General features: G+C 54.1%; 3 protein-coding genes across 5 annotated transcripts; 2 read left to right on the top strand and 1 right to left on the bottom strand.

The window, feature by feature from the left end:
* Positions 1 to 1,293: 1,293 nt before the first annotated feature.
* Positions 1,294 to 7,332, bottom strand: TMEM88B (transmembrane protein 88B). 2 transcript variants are annotated; one of them, XM_070474130.1, is made up of 3 exons: positions 7,247 to 7,332; positions 4,070 to 5,031; positions 1,294 to 3,255 (listed from the first exon to the last, which is right to left on the bottom strand). In XM_070474130.1, exons 2-3 carry the CDS (start codon positions 4,343 to 4,345, stop codon positions 3,031 to 3,033), a joined length of 501 nt encoding a protein of 166 aa, XP_070330231.1. In that variant the 5' UTR covers positions 4,346 to 5,031; positions 7,247 to 7,332; the 3' UTR covers positions 1,294 to 3,030. The 2 variants fall into 2 exon arrangements, with proteins under 2 accessions (XP_070330231.1, XP_020729394.1); XM_020873735.2 differs by having other exon boundaries at positions 7,225 to 7,312.
* Positions 7,333 to 7,359: 27 nt separating this feature from the next.
* On the top strand, positions 7,360 to 10,186 carry ANKRD65 (ankyrin repeat domain 65). Its single transcript, XM_020873732.2, has 3 exons — positions 7,360 to 7,604; positions 7,836 to 8,370; positions 9,144 to 10,186. Exons 1-3 carry the CDS (start codon positions 7,360 to 7,362, stop codon positions 9,549 to 9,551), a joined length of 1,188 nt encoding a protein of 395 aa, XP_020729391.1. The 3' UTR covers positions 9,552 to 10,186.
* A 5,513-nt stretch (positions 10,187 to 15,699) lies between these two features.
* On the top strand, positions 15,700 to 18,840 carry MRPL20 (mitochondrial ribosomal protein L20). 2 transcript variants are annotated; one of them, XM_070474131.1, is made up of 4 exons: positions 15,700 to 15,859; positions 15,945 to 16,055; positions 16,743 to 16,820; positions 17,583 to 18,532. In XM_070474131.1, exons 1-4 carry the CDS (start codon positions 15,773 to 15,775, stop codon positions 17,736 to 17,738), a joined length of 432 nt encoding a protein of 143 aa, XP_070330232.1. In that variant the 5' UTR covers positions 15,700 to 15,772; the 3' UTR covers positions 17,739 to 18,532. The 2 variants fall into 2 exon arrangements, with proteins under 2 accessions (XP_070330232.1, XP_020729392.1); XM_020873733.2 differs by having other exon boundaries at positions 15,705 to 15,859; positions 18,442 to 18,840.
* Positions 18,841 to 19,991: the final 1,151 nt, after the last annotated feature.

The following is a 19,991-nucleotide window of genomic DNA, read 5'->3' as shown; positions in this document are numbered from 1 at the left end:
TTCCCTAGTTTGGGTTCCCTGTGCTGGACCCTTCTGCAACAGGGAGTGACCACCATGCCCTATCTCAGCCCCAAGCAGGGTCCTGGCAGGCTTGTGTGGGGAAGGAGAGAGCAGGGAAGGAAGGACAGATTTGTGTCCACACCTTGGTGGGGGGGCTCCCCAGGGGTGGGGGTGAGGCCCTGGGGCAGGGGAAGGGACCTCAGGCCCCAGAGCCAGCAGGGAGCTCTGCCTAGTCCTCCCCAGCCCACCCACCACAGCTCAGTTTCTGGCTGACATGCCTGCATGGGGGCAGGGCTCACAACTGGGGTGCCGACTACGGGGACAGAATGGGCCCCTCCTAGCTGCTCACCACTCAGGGTGTGCCTGCTGACACCTGAGTTGCCAGGAAATGCTTTGTGAATGAATACACGGCCCTGGGCAGATCAGGAAACCTCGCAAAGCCCAGACTCTACACCTGTGGGGTCTGGAGAAAACCCCTGCCAGGGGTGTGAGGGCCGGCAGACAGAATGCAGGCATGCCCTCACAAGCACACATACGTATACCCATACAAAATGCACACACACACGCACCCATGGCCAGGTGCACAATGGCTGGGCAAGGGCCAGGGTGCTTGCAGAGACTTTTTTTCCCAAAGTGAGGGTCTTATCTTGGCCCACCCAGGAGCTCATGGCCTCTACCTTCTACTTTCCCCACCCTGACAGCCAACGCCCTAAAGCAGACCACTAGGCTCCTCCGTCAACCTTCCACAGCCCCCCATAAGCGTTCCTTTTGTGAGTGGGTGGTAGCTGGAGCTGAGGCAGGCTGTCCCTGGAGCCAGCTGGAGGCCATGTGGGGCTTGGGTAGGCCTGGGAAGCCAGGATCCACCTTCTGAAAGGCAGCTCAGCAGCTGAGCTCCCCCGGGTGGCCTCCCCACCCCCACCAAGCCCAGCTGTTGTTTTGATGACTCGAGGGCCAGACGGATCCTCAGGAGAGCCCTTATCCTCAATGCTTGGCCAGAGCAGCCCGACCCTAGGCAGGAGGGGAAGGAGGGCGGCCTCAGACCGGGAAAGCTCTCCTTGGGCATGAGGCAGCCAGCCAGGCTCCCATGTAACTGGTCACAGACAATTGGAAAACCCCGAGGACTCCTGCTGGACCTGAGCCAGCCCCACTCCAGGCCCTGTTCAAGCCACAGCTGAGCCTGAACCTTGGACACATCTGGACCCTGGTCTCCTGGTCACAGGTGGAGTCCTGCTGGCAAGACAGTGTGCTAGGACCTTCCCAAGGTCTTCCAGCTATTACTAGATTCTGGACAAATTACAACAAACACATCTTTAATACACTGCTGGGCTTACAAGGAAGTAGACCTCTCCAGGCCCCGTCCCCTCCAAGAAACACTAAAAAGAAGTATATAAATAAACAAACAGAAGAATAGTGAACAGAAACCAGGATGCTGAAGTGAAACAAACAGGAAAGCAGAGAATTCCCTGAACACAGGAGGGAGACCCACACCGCATGAGGGCCACAGCCCACGTGCAAGGTAGGCTACCAACCAGGTCCCTAATAGGGACACAGGCTGGGCACGCCTCACAAAGACATCCTCTCTGGAGGGACATGGCCGCAGAATTTTCACAGGTGTGGGCTGACGCTTACCAAGTACAAACACTCAAAGAAACAACATGCAATTACTGAGTCAGCAGAAACAACAAATAACAGATTTAGACCTCAAAGCAAAGGAAGTGTAGTTGCTAAGTGCAGACTATAAAATAACTTTGTGTGAAATGTTCCTGCTGGAATCCAAAACACAACCACGCACCAAGAGACCAAATGATCATCAAAATGATCATATGTGAATAAGAAGTGAGCAGTATAACTTTTGAACTTCCCAGGTGGCGCTAGTGGTAAACAACCTACCTGCCAATGCAGGAGACCTGAGACAAGGGTTCAGTCCCTGGGTTGGGAAGATCCCCTGGAGGGGGGCATGGCAACCCACTACAGTATTCATGCCTGGAGAATCCCATAGACAGAGGAGCCTGGCAGGCTAGTGTTCCTAGGGTCGAAAAGAATTGGACGCGATTTAGCACACATGCAGTATAACTTGTAGATGTGTGCTTAGTCACTCGGCTGTGTCCGACTCTTCCGGACCCCATAGACTGTAGCCCGCCAGGCTCCTTTTGGATAGGAGGACAATCAGCAGATTAGACAAAACCAGTGCTTAGTGAACTAGAAGAGGAAGATGAGGAAATTGCCCAAAACACGGGCAGCGCAGGGAGACAGGAGAAGGAAGACACAGAAGAGAGATGAACTGACAGGAGAAGTAATAGGACGACAGGAAGTATTAATGTAATAGGTGCTTCCCAATAAAGAATATGTGGAATGTATGAGGCAGAACTGAACAAATAATGGTTGAGAATTCTCCATTATTGATGAAAGATGTGAACCCCTAGGAACGGGAAACAAACACAGTGTGTACCAAAGGAATAAACCAGAAACATGCTTGAAAGCAAAAAAACACAAAAGACGGAAAAGATCTTAAAATCAGAGGAACTGACAGAGCCCTTGCTCTAACGCTGACGCAGGCCTCCGGCTGAGCCCTGTACACCCGTCTGCTCTGGCCCTTGAACCTCTGGGATCGTGGAGTGTGGAAGTCTCCGGAGCGAGTCTCCCCAGCTCTACAATTCGCTGACCAGACGGCGGGCTGCAGGGTCTGCCCGTTGTCGGGGCACAGGAGCCTTAGGCAGTCCCAGAGGCAAAAGCCAGGAAGGCCACTTTCTGAGTCTGGCCTCGCGCCCCTTCTCTGAGGGCCATTTCTCTGCTCCCTAGGGGGCGTCCCAGCCCCTCGGCTGCTGTGGGGAGTGCGGGGGCGGGCGAGGGTGGGGAAGGGCCGCCCAGTTCCGGGGGAATCCGGTGCCACCTTGCGGCACGTCGGAGCACTGCGCACGCGCATGCCGGGCAAGGACTTGAACGCAGACCCTTGAGCTCGCCAGCCTGGGGCCACTGATGGGGGACACGGGGTAGTTCGGGGGCCTCCGGGATTTGAGGGGGCGTGTGGGGTCACACCCAGGCGCAGAGCTGCTTCTCCCCGTCAGGCTGGCGGCGGGGTCCGGGGCTCCAAGTGGGGGTCGGCAGCAGCGAGTGGAGGCGTCGGGCCAGGCGGGCGCGAGCGGCCGAAGCGAGCACCAGCAGCGGAGGCAGCGAGAGGAAGCCCAACACGATGAGAGCCGCGGAGCCGCTGTCGGACAGCAGCACGCGGCACGCGGGGCGGGGCGCCGGGTGGACCTGAGAACCGGGAAGATGGTCAGGCGGGGCGGTAGGGGGTGGGGGGTGTCTCAGTTCCGGGGCGGGGCCCGAGGTCGGCCAGAGCCCAGAGGGAAGTGGGTGGGGTGCGGGGGCTGGGGCTGGCTGTGGGCCAGACATTTCCTAGCCGAGGATGGGAGATGGGGGACCCAGGCGGTAAATGACCCGAGTAGGAATCCCCTGAGGGGAGGCTCAGAGAATAGCTGTCTGGCGCCCCGACCTCCGCCTTCCTCCCTCTGTGCTCTCCACGGTCCTTCCCTTCGCTGGCATCTGACCCCGAAGCCCTGCCTCTGGGTGCCGCCAGCTGGTGTCAGCCTTCTCTTCTGCAGCCAACGTTTGGTCCCCCTCCCCTGCTGTATGCCTACAGGAAGAGGGACACGGGGCCCACCTGCCTATACCCTCCCCATCCCAGACCTAGCCGTAGCCCATTCCACAGATGGGGAAACCCATCCCCGGGTAGGAGGGGTCCTCAGAGGGGCTGTGTTGGGGGGCCTGAGGGATGGGGACTGTGGACTGGCTAAATCCGACAGTATCTTTATCTCCTCTTCCTGGAAGCCTTCTCCTCTCCCCACCCTGCCCAGCTGTCCAGGCCCTGGTGGCCCCTGGTACAAGGCTGGGAGGCCTCAAAGAAGGGAGACAGCCCTTGATGGCAAACAAAAGCCTTTTTTTTTTTTTGCTGTGGCTGGTGGCAGGGCGGGGGGCTTGGCAGAAGAAAGGGCCCTTCAGGGAGGAGCACCCACACTCCCCACAGACCCCAGACAGTTCCCCAGTCTTGCCCAGGGAAGGCTCAGCTCACCCTCGAGTGACACAGGAATCCCAGGTACACGACGGCAGCTGCAGGCAGCAGCACCAGCAGGAACACAGCTGCAGGCAGCAGCAGGTGGAGCAGGAGCCGGGCCAGGGCCCATCCTGGGAGCAGCAGAGTCCCCAGGCCTTGGGCAGCCAGGCTTGGCCACCCTGGGGACATCAGGTCTGAAGCCTGGCAGTCAGGAAGCCTCCGGGGCAGCATGGGTGCTGTGTCTGAAGGGTCTCCCCCCTCATCCTCCTCTGTCTCCCTCTCCTGATCATTCATGCCCTCAGCAGTGGGCCTGGTGGGCTCACAGCAGCAGTCACGTGGCAGGACTGAAGCCCCTCACCCCCGTCAGATTAGCAACCTTTTAACCCTAGGTCACCAGGTCAGGTTTCTGCTCAGACTCCAGCAACCGAAGAGTGAATGCAGCTGGAGGGCAGGACCCTGGCCCAGGTACGTCCAGCCCCGACCATCTGTCTCCAGGGCCACACGTGAGCGGCAGGTCCCTGTTGCCAGGCTGACCCTCTCTCTCTGCCAGGTTCCTACAGCTCTGGCCCTGGCTGGTCTCTCTGCTGGCCCCTTCGTGCTCTGGTCAGAGCCTTCACAGCTGTCCTGACAACTCTGCACTGGGCCCTCCTCCCTCTGGGTCCCGCCCTCTCCCAGCTGCCAGCCCCTGCACACAATGACTTCATTTCATCAGTCTCAACCAGCAATTAATTGCCCCATCAGTAGCTGCCACAGAGAGGTCAACACCTGACCCACCTCTCAGCACTAGTCCCCCTGGTCCCTTCATCCCCCACACCTGGTCCCTCTCAGCATCAGAGAAACAGCCCCAAAAGATGCAGGCCTGTTGAGAAGGCACATGAGCAGTGCATGTGAAATGCTTAGTGTGGGACTCAACACACAGTAGGCGCTCAATAACAGCAGTTGCCACCACAGGCATCCTTTGTGTCAGAATCCAGTCCATCCTGAAAACAGGGGGAGCATGTACTCCATTATTTCAAGTAAGAAGGGAAAAGCATGCCTAGCCCTTCCAAAAACCCTAACTTCTCCAAATGTTACCAAATATAGTTAGCACCTAACAGTCTCCTGGGGGTTTTGTGTGCAACCTACAGCATTTTAAAGGGCACTTAGGTGAGTAGTTGACACTTAAACACTGAGTAGGTTGTCTGGGAGCTGGACGAAGGAGGCTGGGTGATACCACATGGGAAAGTTTCTCTTTCCCTTCCCACACAATCTGCCTCATCCCTTCCATTCCTAACATTTTCCAGGTCTCTCAAGTTCACCAGCACCCTTTCACCAGGCAGGGATGCAGACGAGAGTGACAGTGCACAATTTGTTCAAGGGACACTGGTGGTGACACCATGTGGAGCTCTTGGGCACAAAGCCTTTGTGTCCCCCATTTCTTTAATTATAGGGAACAGCCTTCACTCAGCTTCCATGACCTTCCCTGAATTCTAATGGGCAGATTCAAGCCGTTGTTCATTAGAGAAGGGAGGGAATGAGAGAACAGAGAGAAACCATCAGGAGCAGCCTTGGGGCAAGGTCCTGTTTCCCCATCAAGGGATACACACAACAATTTCTTTGAGTTATTTTGCAGATAAGGAAACCCCATCCAGGTGGGAGAAGTTAACAATTAACAATGGAATACTGCCCACAAGCATGTAGACCCCAGACCAGTTGGACCTGAAGGTTAAAAATGCTGGCTCCTACTTGCCTCAACACCAACCCATCAGAAGAACATCCACAAGCTGATCAAGTCCTCTTTAAACAATTACTATAAAACTTGTCACTATTTTCCCCAAGTTGGGACACTTGGCTTTGAGAGCATTAGCCCGCTGTGACCCCCTTTGCCTGATAAAGCAATAAAGTTATCCTTTTCTACTTCAACCCAAACTCTGCCTCTGAGATTCGATTTGGAACCAAGTTCAGCTGAAAGCTGAACTTTCAGCATCAGTGGAGACACTCCGGCCTGGAAATCTGCTGAGGTCCCCAGCAGTGCCTGTCAAGCCCTGCTGCCCATAGGTGTGCAATTGAACTATTTACACTGGTGCACATGTGGAAGATCTCACAGTAACTATTTATTCTGATAGTGAAAGTGAAAGTTGCTCAGTCCCGTCCGACTCTCTGTGACCCCATGGACTATACAGTCCATGGCATCCTCCAGGGCAGGATACTGGAGTGGGTAGCCTTTTCCTTCTCCAGGGGATCTTTCTGATAGTGAAGTTGGGGTTAAAAAAAAATGTTGCAGATGATAACCTTTGGGTGGAGAGAGTTCAGACAGCAAGGATCTCTGTCTCATCTCCTTTTAAGCCCCAGCCTCTCCTGTGGTCCTCCACTCATTCATTCACTCATTCAACAAACAGCTGAGTTCCGGCTGTGGGCCCAGCGTGCTTGAGACCAACAGAGGCCCCTGCCCCTGGGGGACAGCTCCGTGTAGGCGCCCTGACATCCAGTGGTCACCTGAGCAAGCTGCAGTGCCCTGGCTGTGGCAGAGGCTGTGGGGACAGGCCTCACAGCCCACTGTTGCTGCTTTCTGCCGGCGAAGAGGCCGCCAGGAGACAGTGTTTAGCTTCCCTGGCTCTGATGAGGGATAGGATAGTCCCCCCAGCCCCCAGGATACGAGCGCTTCTTCTCAGCAACAGGGTGCCCTTCCCACCCCACCCTGTGCCCTTGTGTCCTGTCATCTGGCCCTGCTGCTTTCAGCATCTTCCCAGTCATCCTGTGCAGACACCCTTGTTTTTCTGGCTTTTGCCAGCTGCTGGCACCTGGTCTACTCGGCCTGGTCTCAGCCAGCAGGGACAGGAGTGGGGCTGGGGGGCAGGGCCAGAGGGAGGGACCCAAGGAAAGGCATGTGGGTGCCTCCTGGGGGGCAAATCGTGGCACATCAAAGGCTGTGCTCTGTGAGGAGCTACAGTCCACGGGCAGGTTCCTGCTTGCCTGGCCTTTATCTCCTGGGAGGGAGGACAAGTCAGAGGCCCTGGCGGTTGGCAGGGGCTGAAGGCTGCTGGGACACAGGCTGTGGTCTGCAGGTACCGCCTCCCCCTAAGTTGCTGGGTAAACAGTGTGGAGAGCTGGCCCTTCGCCTGGCCCCCAGAAGCCCTCCCTTCCCTGCCCCGCCCCTCTCCCCCACCCCCACAAATGCAGTTTCAGCTACCTACCTTCCTGGAACAGATCTCTCACCTCAGCTCCTTCGGAAGGAGTTTCATGAAAGTGCCTATGACTGGGCCAGGACAGCATACAGAGGACCCCCAGCCAGAGGACTCGACGGGAGCCAGCCTGGGCCTCCAGCAACCATGCCTGATTCATGTTCTTTCCAGATGGACTCTGGGGTCTCAGAGCCTGGGGAGCAGGACCTGACAGAAGCAGGGGCGGAGCAGGAACTGCGATGGTTGGATCTGGGCTCTGAGGAGGCTCTGGGAGCTGGGACACAGGGGCCCAGCACCCCACGGGCCTGGGGGCACTTGCTGCAGGCTGTGTGGAAGGGTCACACGGGCCTGGTGACTCAGCTGCTGCGGCAAGGGGCCAGTGTGGAGGAGAGGTGAGCCCCGCGGTGGCTTGGTATCTTCACAGGTATCTGGTGGGGTGGTGGCTGCTGTGCCTTCAGTGGTAGGGAGAGGCAGCGGTTCCCAGCAGGTAGAGGGGGTCCTTCCTGGGCAAAGGTGGCCAGTTTGAGTTTCTTTCCCCAGCAGGGGGCAGAGGGCAGGGGCCAGGGGCAGTGGCCTGGCTCCAGATCCAGCCCCCAACCTCACCGCCCTGGCCTGCCCCACAGGGACCGCGCTGGCCGGACTCCGCTCCATCTGGCGGTGTTGCGAGGCCACGTGTCGCTGGTGCGTCTCCTGCTGCAGCGCGGGGCCCAGGTCGGAGCCGCAGACCGCGCGGGGCGCACACCGCTGCACGAAGCCGCCTGGAACGCGCCGTCGCGGGTGGCAGAGCTGCTGCTGCGGCGCGGGGCGCCGGCGAATGCATGCTGCCTGGCCGGCCTCACGCCGTTGCACTGGGCCGCCGCTCTAGGCCGCACGCTGATGGCTGGGCACCTGCTGGCGGCGCCGGACCCTGGCCCGACAGCGGCAGACGCGCGCGGCTGGACGGCGTCGCACTGGGCGGCCGCGGGAGGCCACCTAGCGGTGCTCGAGCTGCTGGGGGCGAACGGTGGCGCGCGTCTAGACGGCGTCCTGCTCGTGGCGGCCGCGGCTGGGCGCGCAACTGCGCTTCGTCTCCTTCTGGCGCAAGGGGCTCCAGTAGACGCCCGGGACGGTGTGGGGGCCACTGTGCTGGGCGTCGCGGCCGGCCTGGGCCGCCGGCAGGTAATCGTGGCCCAGCCTCCGAGTGATAGAACGGTGGCGGAGAGGGACCAGCCACCAACCCCCGCTGCCCTTGGATATTGGCTCCTGGAAGCCCAGGGAGGGAGCCCTGCGGCAGCACTAATATTTATTGGGCACCAGGGGCAAGCCTGTGTCAGCCAGCAGGGAGGATGGGCGGCAGGCAAGTCAGGACCATTAGGGGCAGTGGCAGTCTCCAAGTAGAGCCTCTGCAGGTGTCACGCCTGAGTGCTAAGCTGATTCAGTTGTGTCCTACTATTTGTGACCCTATGAACCGTAGCTCTCCAGGCTCCTCTGTTAGTGGGATTCTCCAGGCAAGAATACTGGAGTGGGTTGCCATGCCCTCCTCCAGGGGATCTTCCTGACCCAGGGATCGAACCCGCATCTCTTCTGTCTCTTGCATTGGCATGCAGGTTCTTTACTGCAGTGCCATCTGGGAAGCCCACATAGGTGCCAGTTGTTGTTGTTGTTCAGTCACTGAGTTGTGTCTGACTCTTTGCAACCCCATGGACTGCAGCAAGCCAGGGCTCCCTGTTCCTCACTATCTCCTGGAGTTTGCCCAAGTTGATGTCCATTGAGTTGGTGATGCTATCCAACCACCTCATCCTCTGCCACCCTCTTCTCCTTTTGCCTTCAATCTTTCTCAGCATCTGGGTGACCAAATAAGGGAGCAGTGTCAAGAAAGGGAGGCCAAGGGCAGCTGGGTGCTACATGGTTAACACAGCCAGCAGCCTAGCCCCTGCCCCCTTCTCTTCCAGGACATGGAGGTGCTGCTTGAGCACGGGGCAGACCCAAGCCTCAAGGACAGGCATGGCCGCTCTGCACTCCACAGGGCTGCTGCTGGTGGACATCTGCTTGCTGTCCAGCTGCTGGCCGCCTGGGGAGCAAAGGTGGATTCTCAGGACAAGTTGGGCCTCACCCCCCTGCACCATGCTGCCCGGGGAGGCCACATAGAGGTCACTGGCCACCTCCTGGACAGGGGTGCAGAGGTCAATGCTGCTGGCTGGCTCCAGAAGACCCCCCTGCATCTCGCCATGGAGCATGGCCATGGCCCCACCACAGAGCTTTTGCTGAGCCGAGGGGCCAGCCCCACCCTGCGGACACGGTGGGGGGATGTGGCCCAGGACCTGTGGCCTGCCCTCTGTGGAGAGCAGGAGGAGTCCTAGGGGCACAGGGCCCTGGGGTGGCAGGCCAAAGCAGGACGAAAGGCTCCGGGCTTCCATGGCCTTCAGGACGCGCTCAGGCTTCTCTCCGCTGGTGCAGGAGAGAAGAGCCCGGAGATTCCTGGAGGAGACAGAGGCAGTGGCTGGAGCCTGAGCAACAAATGTGTCACTGGACCTGGAGCAGCTCCACTGACTCCCAGAGCCATTCACCCCTGCAGCTCACGCCTTCTCCACTCTCTGCAGTGGAGAGACTGAGTCATGACAGAACTGACTGAAACCCGATGGTCTCCGCTTTGTCTGTCCACCGTGGGTGTGTCACCCCTGGTGTGCCCTCTGTGCACGCCGACACGCTTACTGTGTCTCCTTAGATTCAGTGTTTGTCTGCTGGCACCCACTCACAAATGATGGGGCCGAATGAATGGCCAGCTGTTCTCCTCTCCCCTGCCACCTGACCCACCCCCAAACTGCCTTCTCTCATGTTACCAGCTGACGTCCTCCTGCCCAGAATCACTCAGAGCCAGACATGCTTCTGTGCACCAAGGCCCAGTGGATTATCACACAAACTAGCCCCAAACTGTTACCCTGCCCTGCCCTGCCATTCCTGCCGGAACCCTAATAAAGGCCTGAGCCTTCCCAGAGCCCCTGCTTCTGCCTCCTGGTCGACACCAGTGCTCCTGCCCATGTCCCTCTGCAGCGTGGTGTGCCCCCCACCTTCAGTGACATAAGGCATAAGAATCTGTCTTCAATGGCTTTCGCCTCTCCCTGTCGTCACTCAGTCATCTCTGCAGTACAACAGATATAGAGGGACAGCTGTCTCTGATTGCCCACCGCTGTATCCTCAGAGAAAATCAGTGCTCTTATTCTATTTTTCTAGAAGAGCTCTAGAGGACAGATTTTGTCTTTCAAAAGTGAGAGTCGTGCCAAAGTAGCGTCTCTGTGTGGCAGCCCTGGGAGCACTTGTATTTTACTCACAAGATAATGTAAACCTTTGGAGAGTTTGTGTTCCTGTGACATGGTCTCTTTGGTTCTAGGCCTGCAAGTGCCCAGTGGACCATATCTAGGAAGGGGAAACCCTGGAGACCAGTGAAATGGTGGCAGCACAGCAGTGGAGGTGGGAGAGGCAGGCAGAATTGGGGTGATTCTGTGGGCATAGCCCTCTGGACTTGCTGATGGTTGAACATGGGGGGCCAGGAAAAGGGAGACATAAAAATGACTCCTAGAGAGGCTGGGCTAGGTGGAGGGGTGGGTGGGAGAGCAGATGCACAGGAGATGAGATGCGAGGAAAGGTGGGGCTCGAGTTACATCTCTGGAGTCATCAAAGTAAGGATGGTTGTGCTTTTTCGACTGCATAGCATGGCATGTAGGATCTATAGCATCTCAGTTCCCTGACCAGGGATGGAACCTCTGCCCCCTGCAGTGGAAGCATGGAGTCTTAACAACTGGACCACCAGAGAAGTCCCAGGATGGTTTTTAAAGCTGCAGGATGGACCCAGAACCAACCTCCAGCACAGCCTGTGGGCTCAACCTCAGAGCACACCCCCAGCCTGACTAACTCACCTCTCCCACTGCATCCACCACGTCCAGGCCAGCAACAGTCAGCTGTGCCTGCCCCCAGCCTAAATCAATCTTCTGGTTTAACCTGTGACTCCTGGGGAGCTCTTCTCAGAACAATAGCCATAATCCTATGGCATGATCCCCCAGGGGGCTCCCTCTCATGGCGTGTAGACCAAACATAGTGTATGGTGTTCGTTGATACCCCAGCGATCTTGGCTGTTGAATGCACTCCTTCCAGTGGGATCCCCTTGTTCCTCCCATCCAGAGCTGGAGTCTGGGTCTCCTTTTGAGCGGACTTTTGTGATTAGTCCAGTGCCCTAGCGCTGCCAAAGTGATGCTTCCAGGGTGGGCTGAGAAGGTGACCAGGCTGCCTGGTCCTGCCCTGTGGCCACCATACTATGAGGAAGCCCATGGTACCCAGGACATCAGAGTCCTTCCTCGACCTCCAGGGCCCCTACATCCTCACCAGACTCGGTTGCTGGCCTCTAGCGGCTGACTTGCTCACTGGCCCTGGACCTGCACTGGCTCTGCTCCCACCACTCTGGCCTTTTGCTGACCTTGCCCATACTGGGTCTGGCACATGCTGACCCTCTGGCTGAGTCAACACTTTCCTTGTCACTGGACCACCACTCTCTGGATGCATCCTTCCAACACTATCTAGAGCCCCAAGGGAAGGCTCTTCTTTAAAGAGAATGCCAATAAATTTGGAAAGAGTTATAAAGTCAATGATTGCCGGGAGCTAGCACACGAGATCCCACCCATGACAAGGTCATGAGGGAGAAAACCTGACAGGCAAGGCGGATCAGGTTTTCAGGGGTTTCGAAAAGGCCAGCTCACAAGATCCCACCCATGACAAGGTCATGAGAAGAAAACCTGACAGGTAAGGTGGATCAGGTTTTCAGGGATTTCGAAAAGCTGCCCCCGGCGCTCACTTTAAAGATGATATCTGTCTTTCTGATGCCTGCCTCAATAGACTACTCCCTAATTTCTGTGACACAGGCAGAAGGCCTTCCCCCATCTCTTCCCAAATAAAAATCAATTTAGAACTTTAATCAATAAGTTTCCCAGGTGGTGGTATTTTATGAGATTATCCAGGGTGAAAGGAGTGTTTTAATTTAAACTCCTTTGCTGGTATTTTAGTTTGTTTGGCAAATGCATTTATGCCATTGGTACTAATATGCATGATTGCTTATATTAATACCCTAATCATAAAATAGCATAAAGAACCTGATCATATAAAGGCCTTAGTAGACATAGAGCCCTTTGGGGAGTGAGGAAGTCCTATTAGAAAACATAAGAAAAATTATCCTAAAGGTGGTTATTGGGTTGACGTTTGCTTGCTGTGTTTTGCTTGCTGTGTTTTTGCTTTTAATGTGCTAAGGTTGTGTTATAGAAACCATTGTTAATATAGTTAAAGAGCTAGAGAAATAAGAGCCTAGAGAAATACCACCCTAGTGTGGTAACAATGAGATGGTTGTTAATTGTCAGCCAGGAGTGCTAGGCAGAAGCTGCCTCACTGAAGCTGCAGTCTGTGTGGGGTAAACTTCTTAGATAAACGCAACTGACAACTTCTGCAGAAGGATTACTTTTTGTGTTAACAAGGTTATACTTCCACTCTGTACCGTTGTCCTATGAGACTGCTACCTTTCAGTTAAGGTCACCATAGAAACAGAAAATAGGTTTACATTCACCTGACCTGCATAAAATGCTAATAGGCCCCAAGGCCAGAAGATAATGTACAAGACCCTCATAAACAAAGAAGTATGCAGAAAACACCCTGGTTTTGTGAAGGACAAGCTGACGTAATGTTAAACTATCTTTCCCTTAGAAATGTACTAACTTAGGGTATAAAAGCTATGGTAAAAAATAAACCATTGTCAGACTCTGCCAGACCCTGCAAACACCACCGTCTGGTTATTCTTTCTCTCTCTCTCTCTCCCCCTCTCCCTCGCAGACTTGGCCCTATCAAGGCTGGTCTCACGTGTCTTCTCTCTCTCTCTCTCTCTCTCTCGCTGACGCCATTCATCCTGAGGGTATCCCCTGGAGCTTGCTGAGGCTGGACCCCGGCAAATGATGGACACCCAACTGAGTGAGTGCAAGTGGTCTTAGAGCCTGCTGGCCACAAAGGCTGCTCACACATCCATTCAAGCCCCACTCCCCACATCTTGTGGAGCTTCAAGTCCATGCCAGCATTTAAGCTGAAGGCATACTTCTCCTAGTGACCCCAATGCTGTGTGAGCCCAGCACAGGTGCAGGGGTCTGGCCATCTCTGCCCAACACAAGGCTTCCCTGCTAGGCAGTCTTTGCTCCAGAACTGTTGTGCTGGCCGAGATGCTGACCAGTCTGCATTCTCCCTCTCTCACATGCACGACACAGTACACCTCTGTGCTCCCACCTAGCCTCTGCACATGCTTACAGGAAGGCTTGGGATGACTCATGAAGTATTTCCCTACAAACTATGTATTAGTTCAAATGTAAACCTGGCAACCATAACCAAGTGGTCAAAGCTGACATTACCTGTGTTGGGGCAGGCTGCCATCATGGCCCTGATACCCCATACCAAGGACACAGTATAATTTCTGCAGTATTCTGCTGAAAACCTGATTCTAATCATGAAGAAACATCACACAAACTCTGGTTGAAAGGCACTCTGCAAAATAACTAGCCTGTACTCTTCAAGAATGCCAAGGTCAAGAAAGACAAAGAAAGGTTGAGGAACTATTCCAGATTAAGACTGAAAATGCAGAGTGTGATCCTGGACAGAGAAAAAAAGTGGTAAGAAATTTAGACAGAACTGAGTGTGGACTAGAAAGCATTATTGCTTTACTGGTAAAGATCCTAATTTCATTGTGCTGTGATTTGTAACAGAATGTCCTTGTTCTCAGGAAACACACCATGACGTATTTAGCTGTCTCCAACTTCCTCTCGAATGGACCAGAAGAAAACTCCACTAATGTGTTTATAAACAATTATAGAGAGAGTGATTAAAAATGCAGCAAATGTAAACAATTGGTGCATTTGGGTAGTGCATATTGGGGAGTTTCTGGGACTAGTCTTCCAACTTTTGTGTAAGTTAGAACCAGACATGGAACAATGGACAGGTTCCAAATTGGGAAAGGAGTATATCAAGGCTGTATATTGTCACCCTGCCTATTTAACTGAGATGCAGAGCACATCATGTGAAATGCAGGGCTGGATGAAGCACAGCCAGAATAAAGATTGCCCAGAGAAATATCAATAACCTCAGATATGCAGATGACACCACCCTTAGGACAGAAAGCGAAGAGAAACTAAAGAGCCTCTTGATGAAAGCGAAAGAGAGTGAAAAAGATGGCTTAAAACTTAACATTCAGACAACAAAGATCATGTCATCTGGTCCCATTACTTCATGGCAAATAGATGGGGAAAAATGGAAACTGTGACAGAGTTCATTTTCTTGGGTTCCAAAATCACTGCAGATGGTGACTGCAGCCATGAAATTAAAAGACATTCGTGCCTTGGAAGAAAAGTTATGACCAACCTAGACAGCACATTAAAAAGCAGAGACATTACTTTGCTGACAAAGGTCCATCTAGTCAAAGCTATAGTTTTTCTAGTAGTCATGTATGGATGTGAGAGTTGGACTATAAAGAAAGTTGAGCACTTAAGAATTGATGCTTTTGAACTGTGGTGTTGGAGAAGGCTCCTTGGAATGCAAGGAGATCCAACCAGTCCATCCTTAAGGAAATCAGTCCTGAATATTCATTGGAAGGACTGATGATGCTGAAGCTGAAACTCCAATAATTTGGCCACCTGATGCGAAGAACTGACTCATTGGAAAAGACCCTGATGCTGGGAAAGATTGAAGGCAGGAGGAGAAGGGGACGAAGAGGATGAGGTAGTTGGATGGCATCACCTACTGGACGGACAGGAGTTTGAGCAAGCTCCGGGAGTTGGTGATGGACAGGGAAGCCTGGCGTGCTGCAGTCCATGGTGTCACAGAGTCGGACACAACTGAGCGACTGAACCGAACTGAAAACTACATTTACATGAAAAGTTACTAAGAAATTGCACACTCCCACTTTGCCCCGCTTCACTCTTTTCTATAATAATGGTAATATAGTGGTTGTTGTTCAGTCGCTAAGTCGGCTCCAACTCTGTGACCTTCGTGAACTGTAGCCCGCCAGGCTCCTCTGTCCATGGGATTTCCCAGGCAAGAATACTGGAGTGGGTTGCATTTCCTTCTCCAGGGGATCTTTCCTACCCAGGGAACAAACGCGACGTCTCTTGCATTGGCTTGTGGTAAAATAGTGACAAAATACATACGGGATAAAACCTGTCATTCCAATCATTTGAAAGTGCGCAGCTCAGTGGCCCAATGTAGACCCTGGCCCCCTGTGAAAAGTAGCGCTGCTCGGCTCCGCAGAAGGAACCACTCTCTGCTACCCTGCTGCTGGGGGCTACCCGGGGGTGGGGGTGGGGGTGTGTGTCCCACCTGGTCCCTAACCCTTTCCTCCACCGCCCCGCCCCCGAACCTGAGCATGCGTATAGAGGCGGGTTGGCGCTGCGGGCCCGAAGCGCACGCGCAACGACCCGGAAGTTCCCTTGAGGAGGGCGGAGTTGACTCGGAAGCTCTCGTGGGTTGTGGCGGAAGAGCAACACACGCATTGGTGAACCGCAGTGCGGGCGTCATGGTCTTCCTCAGTGCGCCTCTCTGGCTGCGGAACCGCATCACCGACCGCTACTGGAGGGTTCAGGAGGTGCTGAAGCACGCACGGGTGAGTGTGCCGCGCGCCCCGCTCCCCTGGCCGACCCGGCGCACGCGGGCCCCGCCGACCGCCTCCTCTCCCTTTTCTTAACCAGCACTTCCGGGGGAGGAAGAATCGGTGTTACCGGCTGGCCGTCAGGGCTGTGACGCGAGCGTTCGTGCAATGCACGCGAGCCCGCAGTCTGAAGAAAAGGAACCTGCGGACGGTAAGCGCGGCCCTCTCGGCCTCACCCCGCCCTCCGAGCCCGCGGCGCCCTGCTGCCGTGGGTGGCCCCGACCTGGCGAACTCTCCCGTGCACCCGTCTGCTCGCAGCCCGTGGGGGCCGGCTGTGTAGGACGCTATGTGTGGGTGTCAGCGGTGCGCGCAGAGCCTGTCGAGCACTCAGAGCTCCCGCGTCACCCACCCGCCCTCGCAGCTTTACCGACGCAGTTTCCTGCAGTGCCTACCCCTCGGTGCCCCTGGAGCGGACGCCACTGTCCACGTCACCCCGACCATTCGCTGGGCCCCCGCTTCCTCCCCTCCAGGCTGCTCACCTCCCTGAAGCTTCCACCCGAGAGCGCTCCGTCCCTGCCTGGTAGCACCCGTCTCAGTGGCCGTCGTAATCTCCACACATGGATTCTTCTGCACCTGGAGCGGTGTCTGCCCCAGCACCTCTGCCCCAGCTGATTTTTGTATTCTGGCTCGAATGTGCGAGATGTGAGCTTAACAGCTGGCATTTGGACAGAGGGCATCAGGCTTTGCTCACTGTTGTTTGCAGTGCAGCCTGAATAGGACACTGACTTTTGTATCTGCTTTTACGAAAAAAATTTTTAATTCACTCCGAACCTTTGCTGGGAGGTGTGGACGTGACATACAGCTTATTCTCAAACATTTCGACGTTTCCTTATTTCAGCTCTGGATTAATCGAATTACAGCTGCCTCCCAGGAACACGGTCTGAAATACCCAGCATTCATCCTCAATTTGATTAAGGTATGGTCGAGGATGTGGTCCTGGCGAGACATTAACCGTCTTTATTTATTTTTTAACCGTCTTTATAACCCGTCCAGATTTCATGCTCTAGCAGGCTCCACCGTGGAGTGTTAGCAGGCTAACACTGTTTTCATTCATTTTTTTTTTTTTTTTTTTTGAGGGGGGGGGTGTCTTTATTAATATTAGAGAAATCCAAGATTACAGAGGACTTAAGGGTTGGCATTGAGGCCCACTGCTTTCACTCTTGGGGAGGGGATCACCCCACTTGCTCTTTCATTGCCCTGCTGGTAGCAGAATTAGTAATAGGGTGTGTGGCACCAACACAAAATCATGCTGTTTCCCCATCAAGAGTGAAAAGCAGAAAAACTTGGCTTTAACTCTGAAGTTTAATTTCAAATTTTTCATGTTGAATAAATTATGACAAGGTTGGCAGATCAAGTTGAAACATAATTAAATGGAGCGAAACATTTGGAATGTTAGAGTAAGCGAGTGTCAGAGATCTCAGTCACTCACATCTAGACTGTATGCCACTTCCTCTATTTTTTTGGCTCCACCCTATGACATATGGAACTTCCCCCCCAACCAGGGTTCAATTCCTAACCCTAACCAGGGATGAAAGCTGAACCTCCTGCAGTGGAAGTGTGAAGACTTAACCCTGGACCATCAGGAAGTTTGTTCCTACCCCCTCTGCTTTCTTATGCAGTTAAATTTTTTCTTCAAAAGCTTGGGGAGTAGGTGAGTTGGTGCCCGTGCTTCTTCCTGTGCCAGGTGGGCCTGGCACTTCACAGAGATCCTCAGGGCATGTGTAGGTGTGACACGTCCATTTTACTCATGGGGAACTGGCTCAGAAAGGAGAGAGGGACTGTGCACAGGGGTCCCGTAGTAGAACAGGAGGCACTCCTGCACAGCTGCATTTAATGTCACAAGACCACCCCCTTTTTTCCTGCACCTCAGACTCACAGGTATTGTCCATTGGTTTTCTATTATCTTATGCGACAGGTGACTTACTTTGGCTCTCTTGTGGAAATTAGAAATGCCCAGTTTTATTTCTGGCTGTGCTTGGTCTTTGTTGCTGCGTGTGGGCTTTCTCTAGTAGTGGTGAACAGGGTCTAGTCTCTAGTTGTGGCACTTGGGCTTCTCATTGCAGTGGCTTCTTTCGTAGGGCACAGGCGCTAGGCCAACACAGGCTTAGTTGTTCCACTCCATGTGGGATCTCCCCGGATTAGGGATCAAACCCATGTCTTCTGCACTGGCAGGCAGATTCTTTATACCACTGAGCCACTTGGGAAGCCCAGAATGCCCAGTTTTGGTCCTTGTTCTTCTGTGCCTCACATACCTTTTCCATGTCTCGTTTTTCACCATTTATATAATGGGAATTGTACTTCCCTCTTCCCACCTGACATACAGGGATAACTTAGGCCAGGAATCTGGTATTGGGAACTGTGCCCTTCCCTTCTACTCACTTGTCCTACTCCTACTTGGACAAGACTCACCATGCCCTCTCCCCCACTGGTGCTCAAGCAGTATGTATTGGTGACTGAAATCACAGGGTGATTAGCTGCACTCGTCATTTAATGTTTCACTGAAATGCTAAAATATTTAACTATGATTTTCTTCCCAGTGCCAGGTGGAGCTCAACAGGAAAGTACTTGCAGATCTAGCCATCTATGAACCAAAGACTTTTAAATCTTTGGCTGCTTTGTCCAAAAGAAGGCGAGAAGAAGGATTTGTTGCTGCCTTGGGGGATGGGAAGGAGCCTGAAGGAATTTTTTCCAGGGTGGCACAGCGCCACTGAGGGAGATGCTGATACCAACGGCCCTTTGAGCATCCCCCTGTGATGATAATACTGAAATAGGGACTACAAGTTATTTGTCAACAGTGTGTAGGTTTGACTTGCACTTGTGTTAATTTACATGTCAGTTACAAGCCTGAGAGAAAAGGACTTGTCTTGCCTCATTGGCACAGGTTCAGAAATCTCACATGGATTGTGTAAATAAAGTTTCTGTGGTGTTTGAATTAAGTTCTTCGGTATCAACAAATGCCTTGGGTGGGCCCTGACTGGGTATTGATGCTACCAGGGCGCGGCTTCCCCTGGGAATCTTAGATTCTCCTGAAGGCTGGGGGGTGTGCACCAGGTCTTACACTGGCCTTGCTAGTGCCGCCCCACCCCATTTTGGTTTTCAGTAGGGACTCCTGGTTCAACTCTTCAGCCACTGAGCAGCAGCAGGTTTCCCTCACTGTAGACCAGCAGTGGCAGCAGGCAGGGTGGTTCTCCTGATCCCTGACTCACTTTAGCCTCCAAAGGTCACCTGGGGAACCTTAATGTAAGGCTTCTGGTTCCTCACCCAAATACTTGACTTCATTAGTTCCATAATCAAGCCAGAAATCTCTGCTGATGGAGGCTGCTTCACAGGTCAGCCCTATCCACCTCTTCTGACCACAGCCATGCAGAGGTGTCTCCCCTCCTGCTCAGTGATGGGGCCTTCCTCTGGTCCTCTGCGGGAGCCTCATCTGCTGAGCCCTCTAGCTCTGGCCTCCTGTAACTGGGTCTCTGATCAGCCCCACCACTCCCTGACAGCTCTCACCAAAACCATCTAGTCCCCCAATCTAGGGACACTGTCAGCCCTGGGTGACATACACTCTCTTCCCACCTCGGGCTCACTACCCTCCAGGACTCTGACCTCACCCTCACACCCTCTGCTCTAAGAGAGCTCTTCAGACCCACTATAGTAGTCGCTGTCTGTGGACTCCTACACTTAGCTGCCTTCACCTCAAAATTCCCACACTGGGTCCTGTGCAACACCATCCTTTGTCAGCCAACCCCTGGAAGTCACTCCTTCCTCAGACACACCCACCTCCAACTAGATAAGGAGCCAATCAAATCCTGGCCACCGATTGCCTGGCAACCTTTACAGTCTGCCCACTTCCCTCCATCCTCATGTGGCAAGTATCTCTTCCAGCTGCAATTACTGCACTGGCTTCCTAAAAGGAAGCCTCCTCTAGCCCTCGTTATATCCAGTGATGGCCACTAGACTAAGCACTGGAAGGCAGAGAGCTAAGTCCTGTTCTGCCACACCGTATGCAGTTGCCTGACTCCATACCTCGTCAGTAAACGGCTCTTGTTGAAAGACAACAGGGTGGAGGATACAGGGAGCTCTCTGGCGTAGGGAC

This window comes from Odocoileus virginianus, chromosome 11 (genome assembly GCF_023699985.2).
Source record: "Odocoileus virginianus isolate 20LAN1187 ecotype Illinois chromosome 11, Ovbor_1.2, whole genome shotgun sequence".
Taxonomy (NCBI): Eukaryota; Metazoa; Chordata; class Mammalia; order Artiodactyla; family Cervidae; genus Odocoileus; species Odocoileus virginianus.
This window is presented reverse-complemented; position numbering and strand designations above follow the sequence as displayed.

Excerpts from the sequence above, each read along its gene's own strand:
- TMEM88B (XM_070474130.1), bottom strand. The coding sequence starts at position 4,345 with ATGAATGATCAGGAGAGGGAGACAGAGGAGGATGAGGGGGGAGACCCT. Across the intron at positions 3,256-4,069 it reads GATTCCTGTGTCACTCGAGG|GTCCACCCGGCGCCCCGCCC; the intron begins GTGAGCTGAGCC and ends CCCGGTTCTCAG.
- ANKRD65 (XM_020873732.2), top strand. The coding sequence starts at position 7,360 with ATGCCTGATTCATGTTCTTTCCAGATGGACTCTGGGGTCTCAGAGCCT. Across the intron at positions 7,605-7,835 it reads GGGGCCAGTGTGGAGGAGAG|GGACCGCGCTGGCCGGACTC; the intron begins GTGAGCCCCGCG and ends CCTGCCCCACAG. Across the intron at positions 8,371-9,143 it reads CCGGCCTGGGCCGCCGGCAG|GACATGGAGGTGCTGCTTGA; the intron begins GTAATCGTGGCC and ends CTTCTCTTCCAG.
- MRPL20 (XM_020873733.2), top strand. The coding sequence starts at position 15,773 with ATGGTCTTCCTCAGTGCGCCTCTCTGGCTGCGGAACCGCATCACCGAC. Across the intron at positions 15,860-15,944 it reads AGGTGCTGAAGCACGCACGG|CACTTCCGGGGGAGGAAGAA; the intron begins GTGAGTGTGCCG and ends TTTCTTAACCAG. Across the intron at positions 16,821-18,441 it reads TCATCCTCAATTTGATTAAG|TGCCAGGTGGAGCTCAACAG; the intron begins GTATGGTCGAGG and ends TTTTCTTCCCAG.